Source organism: Coffea eugenioides, unplaced genomic scaffold, assembly GCF_003713205.1.
Source record: "Coffea eugenioides isolate CCC68of unplaced genomic scaffold, Ceug_1.0 ScVebR1_23;HRSCAF=104, whole genome shotgun sequence".
Lineage (NCBI taxonomy): Eukaryota > Viridiplantae > Streptophyta > Magnoliopsida > Gentianales > Rubiaceae > Coffea > Coffea eugenioides.
Genome location: NW_020862884.1, coordinates 178,549 through 188,600, shown reverse-complemented (window position 1 = coordinate 188,600; position 10,052 = coordinate 178,549). Strand labels below are relative to the sequence as shown.

At 32.6% G+C, this 10,052-nt stretch overlaps 1 protein-coding gene across 1 annotated transcript; it reads right to left on the bottom strand.

Annotated features, from left to right (window-relative positions):
- Positions 1-7,361: 7,361 nt before the first annotated feature.
- Positions 7,362-9,824, bottom strand: LOC113756548 (receptor kinase-like protein Xa21). Its single transcript, XM_027300185.1, has 2 exons — positions 9,377-9,824; positions 7,362-8,347 (listed from the first exon to the last, which is right to left on the bottom strand). Exons 1-2 carry the CDS (start codon positions 9,822-9,824, stop codon positions 7,362-7,364), a joined length of 1,434 nt encoding a protein of 477 aa, XP_027155986.1.
- Positions 9,825-10,052: the final 228 nt, after the last annotated feature.

Below are 10,052 nucleotides of genomic sequence, written 5' to 3'. Positions count from 1 at the left end.
ACAAATTGTCAAAATAACTATTATTTTACTTTTATTTTTTACTTTTCAACACAATCAGCCTTAAGCATTATAACTACTAATGTAAAAATTATACTGTGAAAATTTGTTTTGTTTACATTAACAATAAAAATTTCATATGAAATTTATTTATCATTGGGGCCTGCCACAAATCACATCAAATATTTATAACTTCTCACTGAGAATGCTTTCATGATGTGCTACGGTAGGAAGTAACATCAGTACCTACCATAGATGACTCCTATTGGTTCTCCATATTTGACACGCCTGTTGACGTGGAAATTTTGGCAAAGACTTGTGGAAACTAAAACATTCTTATTAATTAGTTAATGTGAGAGAAATTTAATATCCAGTTTTGATGATGACTTAAACAAAATGAAAACTAGTCTCGTTTGACTCTTCGTATTAGCAACCAGGTTTTAGCCAAATTCTAAATGGCCCAAGCATATCCAAATACTTTATTGCTAACATATCCTCTTCGATAGGATTGATCATGCTATTAATAACTTTGTGATACAAATTTAAGTATACTTTCTTACAAGATGAAAATTCAAATAAAATGGAAGGTAAGTATATATTTCTACAATGCAAATGAAGGGGAAAAGTCATGGAAAAATCAAGAAGACAAATGTTAGAAAACAATAAAAGAGTTGATTAGAAAAAAACCAAATATGAGTAGAAGTTTTAGAGAAATAAATAAGGTTTAAACAAATGAAAGATGAAAAGTTAGACTTGTCACACAAGAAGAACGAAAACAAAAAGATTGATTTTATCAAACAATATCAAAGACATTAACATCTATGTCTTTCAAAATAAATGCAAGGTGGGAAAAAGTTGTCTTTCCTTTTTATCCTTTGATTAGGATTCCTTAATTGTGGAAAAAAATCATCTCCATATTTGACACGCCAATTGACATGGAAATTTTGGCAAAGACTTGTGAAAACTGCAGATTTTTATTGATTGGTTGATGTTATATGAGTGATAGAAACTTACTATCTAACTAGGAAAAAATTTAATATTTAACTTTGATTACGACTTAAACAATAAGAAGATTTGGCTTGTTTGACCCTTTAAAAGACAAAGTGCATATCACGTTATTGAACTGTGAAAGGTGAAACTACCGTTATGTGTTATGAACCAACTTTATGGTTTTATTCAAATTCATCAGTTCATAAACAATATGAGAGACTTTAACATCTATGTCTTTCAAAATAAATGCAAGGTGGAAAAACATTGTCTGTCCTTTTTATCCTTTGATTAGGATTCCTTAATTGTGGAAAAAAATCATCTCCATATTTGACACGCCAATTGATGTGGAAATTTTGGCAAAGACTTGTGAAAACTACAGATTTTTATTGATTGGTTGATGTTATATAAGTGGCAGAAACTTAATATCCAACTAGAAAAAAAATTTAATAGTTAACTTTGATTACGACTTAAACAATAGGAAGACTTGGCTTGTTTGACACTTTAAAAGACTAAGTGCATATCACGTTATTGAACCGTCAAATGTGGAACTACCATTAGATGTTATGAACCAACTTTATGGTTTTATTCAAATTCATCAGTTCTATTAAGTTTTAGTCCCACAATATAATATAGGATAAATTACCTACAATCCCTTGTGACTTTACATAATCCCAAATAACCCCCTAGCGATTTTCAAATAGCCACATAACCTCTCTATGGTTTTATGTAAAGTGAAAAATGGACAGAAAGTACAATCAGTTACGGTGTTTGTACCAAACAATGCTCAAAAGCGCATGTAATAAAATCTTAATTTTTATGTAACCTCCTCATGGTTTGTATAAATTTTCACTTTATTCCCCTATGATTTTTGTATTTATTCACGTAATCCCCCTATACTTTTATACAAAGTAGTTAAACTGTCAATTGATTTAGCATTTAAGTAAGGGCACTATTGGTATTTCAGTTAACTAAATTAATGTATAAATTAATGATGACATCATCAGATTGTACTCTAACTTTGCAATACCCATATGTGGTTTTTAAAAAAAATTATTTTCAATCATTAGTGATCTTAATTATTGTGTTTCCTGTTTTTTTTTTTTTTTTTTTTGCAAATTCGGGTATAAGTATTCTTTTCATGGTTATCATAGCATCTGTCTGGCCAAGAGAGTAAGTGTAAGTTTTTAGATACCTAAGCAAGGCTAAACCTCAAGGGAGGTATGTAAAGTTATTCCCGAATTAAAACACTTTAAAGATATTTTCTGGCTCCTCTTTGATTAGCTTTGCGAAGCTTTAGACGACGAGTACATTTCCATCTGTTGAAACTTTATCAGCTTTACGAGAACCAATGTGATTTCATTAATTAGAATTAATTTTCCTCAAAATTCATACCCTATTACGTGCATGACTTTCATAGAAATGCGATTAATTTTTTTCAAATTCTCGTGCAACCCTTGACAAAACTACATAAAAACCGAGACCACGCCAATTAACTTAAATGGAAACTTCATTTAAACTACTTTATATCAGTGGAAGTAGTTGTTGACAGAAGAATTCAGTGTCACAAAACTTAGAAAATTGGTAAATTACAAAATTTTGGCTGTACCGCAAAAAAAAATAAACATTGTTTCAGCGTCTCTTCAGGCACAAATGTTTTAGTGTCTGCCCAGAATTAGAACCATAAATAGAAGGTAAGTATGAATGGTAAGTATGTCTTTCTACAACGGAAATGAAGGTGGGGAAGTGTGGAAAAATCACGAAGAAAAATGTTAGAAACCAAGAAAAGATTTGATTAGAATATCAAATGTCAGTGGAAGGTCCAGAGAAATAAATAAAGTTTAGACAAATGAAAGATGAAAACCTAGACTTGTCTCATAATTGGAATGGAAACAAAAAGATTGATTTGATCAAACAATATGAAAGATTTTAACATCTATGTCTTCCAAAATTAATGCAAGGTGGAAAGAGGCTCTCTTCCCCTTTTTTTCCTTTGATTAGGATTCCTTTATTGTGGGGAAAAAAAAAAGAAGATCATCTCCAGGTTTGACATGCCAGTTGACGTGGAAATTTTGGTAAAGACTTGTGGAAACTACAGATTTTTATTGATTAGTTGATGTTATATATAAGTGGTAGAAACTTAATATTCAACTTTGATGACGACTTAAATAATAGAAAGATTTGGCTTATTTGACCATTCAAAATACGAAGTGTACATCACGTTATGGAACCGCCAAAGGTGAAAGGAACCACCGTTAGATGTTATGAACAACCTTTATGGTTTTAATCAAATCCATCAGTTCTCTTACGTTCCAATTCCACCATGTGATGTATGTACTAGTACAACAGATATACTCTTATCAACTGGAAACACTAAATCAGTCAAAAAGAAGTGTGGTTCTTTCTGAACTTTGATGGAAATTTGCCATAACATCTGCACTCACATTTTAGGGCCAACTCATTACATCTCTCCCAAAGATTTAGCATAATTTCATATACGTTCCTCAGACATTGAAATTCATATTTTTAGACGAAATAAACCCAAAATGGTGAAATCATCAAATTGTACTCAAATTTAGCAAAAATAAACTTAAATGGTTTTAAAATTTTATTTCAATCATCATTTATCTTAATTATTATTTTCTCTCTTTTGTTTTGGCTTTTAGGTTTTTGCAAATTTGGGTATTAGTATTCTTTTCAAGATTATTATAGTATTGTGTCGCCAAGAGAGTAAGTGTAATTTCTGATACCTAAGCAAAGCTACTTTAAAGATATTTTCTGGCTCCTCTTTGATTAGCTTTGCGAAGCTTTAGACGACGAGTACATTTCCATCTGTTGAAACTTTATCAGCTTTACGAGAACCAATGTGATTTCATTCATTAGAATTAATTTTCCTCAAAATTCATACCCTATTACGTGCATGGCTTTCATAGAAATGCGGTTAATTTTTTTCAAATTCTCGTGCAACCCTTGACAAAACTACATAAAGTGAGTCCATGCCAATTACACTTAAATAGAAAACTTCGTTAAAACTACTTCATATTAGTGGAAGAAGCTCTTGATAGGAGAATTCAGTGTCACAAAACATAGAAATCAGTACAAAAATTGGTAAATTACAAAGTGTCGTGGAACCATAAATAGCTTCACTATTATGTAAGATGGAAAAAGGTTGCCTTTCCTTTTTCCTTTGATTATGATTCCTTAATTGTAATAAATGTTAAATTACAAGAATATTAAAAAAAATTAATATACTCATTTAAATATGCTCCAAAAGTTACACCACATTCAAGACTACACTTAATTGAAAATTAGCATACCTGTCAAATTAGCTATCATCTAGATGCAGCTTATTAAGCATAGATTAAATTTCCAATCCCCTTGGTATTTAAACCTCATCATCTGGCTATGGTTGACTTTAGTCAACTCGAAATGAAAATTGGTTGATATAAAAATTAATTTGGGGAGAAGGCAAGAACTGAAAATGTATTCATTGATTGTTGTTTGCAGGCTCTGCCGCATATTTATGGCTGCAATGATGTGGTTTGATAGCCAAGTTGAATAGTAATATTTTAGGCTATTAGCCTATAACTTGGTATTGTGCAAGTAGTTTCTTACTACTTATAAGAAAAAACGAGTACAATATGTATGACTTCAATTATATGAAAAAACGAATTTAAAAACAGGGAATGTCAGTGATATATTGTAATCCTTCTGAATTTTATGTGCGGTAGAGTGTTAGGTTCCATGAATCACCAACTGTATTTTATAATCCAGATTCAGTGGTAATTGAATAAGTAAATGAATAAAATTGGCTTTAAGTTTCACTGCCTTTTAGAAAGGTTGTAGGGCTGAGGTTGAGATCCCAAGAGTTAGGGGCCATGGATTCCAATCCTCCTCCTCGTTTTTTAAATCCTACCATTCTTTTGCTAAAAAGAAACTCTAAAAAAAAAAAGTGGTCTGTGAGATTTGTTAAGATGAAGTTTTAAGTGTTAATATTTTAAAAATGTAAAATTTAGTAGAGAATGTATATAATTATAAAGATGTGATGTAAGCTATCAAAAACAGTGCCTAGCAATTGGAAAAAAATCCTTTTGAAAATGGGAAATTGAAGAATCACAAGGGAAATCAATTTGTGTTTTGGTGTTGACTCTATGATTACAGAGACAAATTAGGATGCGTTTGATAAAATTAAAGTCTGAAGTTTGAGATCTGAAAACTGAAATATTAATATATTAAATTATTGAATTGTTAAATATTAAATCTAATGTAATTGAATGCATATCACATTCAGTGATAAGTGAATAGTCTATTACTTAATTTTGGGAGCAAATTTTGCCTAAAAAATTCAGTGCCACTTAATTAATTTAGATGTTCAATTTTTTGTTATCAAACGGTTTGAATATGTTAGATCCGAATCTATTAAATTTAAGTGTTAAATTGGGTTATCAAACGGGACTAAGTGATAGGTTATTCACGTATCCACTCAAATGTATTAGATTTAATATTTAACAATTCAATAACTTAATGAATTCATATTTCAATTTTATCAAAGCGCACCCTTAATTTCTTAAGCACGTAAACAAGCTTATCTTTTAATTTGTATTCATCATATAAAACTTTAAACATTACAACTAAAAGAAAAATGAGGGAAGGTTTGAGAGTGAAACCAGTTTCGTGTTTTTCATGCTTCTTTTCATGTTCGTTTGTACAAAATAATACTAGTGCACATAATGCTGCATTTGTAGAAATGATGGACCCGTAATGCTACTGGGCCTCGGCTGTTTTTGGATACTATGACCAAGCAATCTGATTATTCGTCGGCTAAGGGGTTGTTTTAAGCCGAAATCTAGCCATCATCGAGTAAGTAAAATATATTTGGGCCTAAGACATAAGACTCTCTGCCATCAACCACCAATACACCTGCAAATAAATTGGTCAAAATTGGGCCACATTGATTTCAAGAAAAAAATGAACGAATTGATGACTATAGCAGTAGAAACTCTTTATTGGCTTCTCTAGTTGTCGACTTTCTGTTTCCATAATACAAAATGTGATGATAGCAAAGCCACAAGTCGAGAATTTCAATCCTTACAGAATTGCTTAATCATATCAAAACATGCTAACCTGCAAAATGTTGTGTCTTATCAATTGTTCAAATGGTGATTCAATGAAGAACAATATATTGGCCAGAGTGGTGTGTAGTTTCACTCACGAATGATGTTAAAAAGAAAAAAAAAATCCATATAAATGAAACACTTGTGATTCAACTAAAATCCAAGTACATTCAAAAGATGTTCTAAAAAAATACAGAGTCATAATAAAGTTGTACGACCAATAATATTATGCAGATCAACTCACCTCTTAAAAGAAAAAAAAATGCGCACATTGCTAAATGTATGGATGAAGATCATCCTCAACAACTCCCAAAGGATTACTCAAGTGATAATCACCAAACTAAGAGTGCTTCAATTACTTGATGGCCAATTTTCCATTCCCATCGCCAGAAAATTATTGGGGCCACCTAGCTGGACTAGACTATTGCATAAATCTTATATGGTGATTTGTGCATTTAGAAGTAATTTGTTAATCACGCTCATATCCCCTCAGAACTATAAATATATAACTGTCAATTGATATTAATGTTGTTTATATGTACTTCACCTTTACCACCTTCAAGCCTTTAAGAAAGACGCAAAAGTCCGGGAAAAACTATTGTTAAAAGGACCAAAAAAAAATATTGATGGCTCACTTACTATTTTTCAACTTTTTTTTTTCACGCATACTTAAATTAATAGATAGACATTTAATCTGTTGAATTAATTCCCTTACTTTCCCTTACTTTCCATAATGCAGGCCTATTATATTATTTTCACCAAAAGAAAAAGAAAATAACAATTCTCCCTTGGTCTTCAATTATATATATGATACCAAAAGCTTTTCAACAGTAGCTTTCCAATTATGAAGTGAGGGTGATGGTATTGACAAAGAAAATGTGGACTACTCTATTTTTTTTTCTTCCATGGGCTAACATAGTAACTTTAAACATTTATTTTCTTAATATCTTTTGTTAGTTAGGGAAAAGTTTCACTTCCTAATTGAATTTAAAAAAAAAATTAGAATAGTTGTGGCACAATAAATGTATGCATATGCACCTTTATTGTCCTTGGTTTTATTGTTTCGAATAGCTTGGTATGGTGGATATTGAAACCAAGGAAATCTACATAGGTCTTAAATTATTACAGAGCAAAAATACACGAGCCACTACTTAATTCCTTAAAAGTGAGCATTAAGTATATGAGACGTTGGGGATCCAACCAAACCAGAATAGTTACTCTGTAATGGACCAGTTTTCTAGGCCCAAATTCAAAGGTACCAATTCAAAGGTTGTCCGGAATGGATCCTTGCAAGCTGTTGTTTGCTAAAGAGAGATAGTCCAAACTCTCTAGACTCCATATCGTACTGGGAATTTTACCTGAAAACTGATTGTTTGACAAGTCTAACGTTGTCAAAAACTTTAATTCTCCCATCTCTGGAGCCAAAGGTCCTCTCAAGAAATTTGATGACAAGTTGACAACCACGAGATCTTTATGATCCCACAAGCTCATTGGCAGAGTAGAGGTTAATCTATTGAAAGCTATGTCAAGATACCTCAAAGATGTAAGATTATTGAAACATCCTGGAATTGAACCGCTAATCTGATTTTGACTTAGGTATAAATACTTCAAACTCTGCAAACCACAGAGATCACCGGAGAGCGAACCAGTGAGGGAATTATTGTGAAGACCCAATCCTATAAGCTTTTGCAAACCCCATATCGTAGTTGGAATTGAGCCAGTCAAGCTATTGCTACGTGGATTTAAATATCTTAAATTGCTTAAATTTCCAATGCTATCTGGAATGTTTCCCTTAATTCCACAGTTCGCTAGATCCAGCCATTCAACAGAAATAGAAAGATTTCCGATGGATCTCGGAAGAATCCCATTTAATGGATTGCTTGCCACCCAGATAATCCTTAAAGAGATGCAACCTGTGAGGGAAGTGAAGAAGCTCAATTCTGGAGATGAAGATTCACTCGTCAAATTGTTAGCAGATAGATACATTAATTCGAGGTGTCTCAAATTTCCAATGGAATTGGGAATTCGACCACTAAATTTGTTATCACCAAGAGATATTGTAGCCAATTTCGAACAGTTTGAGATAGAGGCAGGTATGACTCCACTGAAGTCATTCGCAGCAAGAGAAATATCTTCTAAATTGTGTAGGCCATGGCACATATTTGATGGAAGAATGCCAGATAAATGATTGTCAGAAAGGTCAAATACCCTTAGAGTTGAGATGTTGAACATCTCATTTGGAATCGAACCTGTCAATTCATGAACAAAACCAATCTCATTTACGTATACTCCAAAAGTTGCACCAAATTCAGGACTACAGCTCATTCAAAATTAGCATGCCCGTGATATAGCTATCTATTTCTGACATGGGTTCTTAAGCATAGATTAATAAATTTCCAATCCCCTCGGTATTTGTCCATTGAATTTATTGATCCCTAGGCAAAGAATTTAAAGCGGGGAATTTTTTAAAAAGTTTTTAGGTATTTGGCCATCCAAATTGTTTATCTGTAGATATAAACTTCCAAGTTCAGGAAGCAAGTCACCTAAACTTTCTGCAAGAGATTCGGACAGGTTGTTATGTTATATAAGCCAATTAATGCCTTGTAACATCGACATGTTATATACTTCCACCAGTAAAAATTGTATATCTAAGATTGACTAAATAAAAAAAAAAAAAGGGAATTTAGGCCACTTGATGTTCATTTCATGTCCGTTTGCCTCTCCAAGTCAAAATTATGGCAAATTTTTCCACCAAAATAATTTGGATTAATAATTGCTGACTAGTTGAACCAACAGAAAAAAATAATAAAACCACCCACTTAACACATTTTTTATTTATGCATATATTCTGCTGCACCAATTTGTTAACAAATATTAAAAGAACAAGAAAATTGGCTGAAATTTGAAACTTTTCACCATTTTGTCACCTGAAAGGTTGTTTTTATAAATGTATAGCTCTTCAAGCATAGTTAGGTTTCTAATCTCCCTTGGTATTGATCCAGTCAAATTGTTATGTTCCAATGACAAAATTCGGAGTGAGGGGCATTTGAACAAGTCTGCTGGGATCTGCCCAAATAGAAAATTATGACTTAAATCAAGCTCTTCTGGAGTATAGCTGCATATTTCGGCGGATCACCTCCGATCTCCTTAATTGAAGTAAATCTTTAAACTTTAAATTGGCAATAGCCAAGAGATTGTAGCACAAGAAATATGATTCTACAGTGACCAAATTTAAATATGGCATCCAATAAGGGAATAAATAAACCAAGAAATATTACCTTCTACAAGGTTATACCCAAGATCTAGCACCTCAAGCATTTTTAAGCTCCCAAGTTCTTTTGGCATGGACCCGTTGAACCAGTTGAATGACAAAGATAATGACTCCAATCTGGAGCAATTTGCTAAACCTGATAGTATTTCACCGCTTAACTGATTCAAAGACATATCAAGCTCTTTTAGATTTGGAAGATTGTCACATATGTTAGTGGGAAGATGACCAACAAAAGAATTGTTTCTCAAGGATAGGTATTGAAGTCTATCCAAGACACCCAACCATGATGGAATTTCTCCCGCGAGATTATTGTTGCTTAAAGCCATGAAACTTAGTCGACGCAAATGAGACATGCCTTCTGGCAAATAACCATGAAAACTGTTGTTACTCATGTCGAGAGTAACAAGAAATGAGAGGTTTCCCAACTGTACAGGAATCGTGCCTTCAAAACCCATGTTAGAAATATTTAAGGCCACCACTCTTTGACTGACTAGAGTCACAAGTAACTCCAATCCAATCACAAATAGAGGAAGAAATGGACCAATTTTTGGCCAAGATTGAGTGAGGATCAGAAACTATGTTGTTTTTCAAAGCTACAAGGGCAGATTCATCCTAAAGGAATTTGGCCGTTGCCATGGCTGCCAGAGAAGTGGCTAACAAAAGTCCTACAGGAAAATAATTGC

Bases quoted from the DNA above. Each gene is read 5' to 3' on its own strand.
- LOC113756548 (XM_027300185.1), bottom strand. From the start codon at position 9,824: ATGGGTTTTGAAGGCACGATTCCTGTACAGTTGGGAAACCTCTCATTT. The intron at 8,348-9,376 runs GTAATATTTCTT...ATGAATTGACAG, and splicing joins TGGGTATAACCTTGTAGAAG to GTTCGATTCCAAATGAGATG.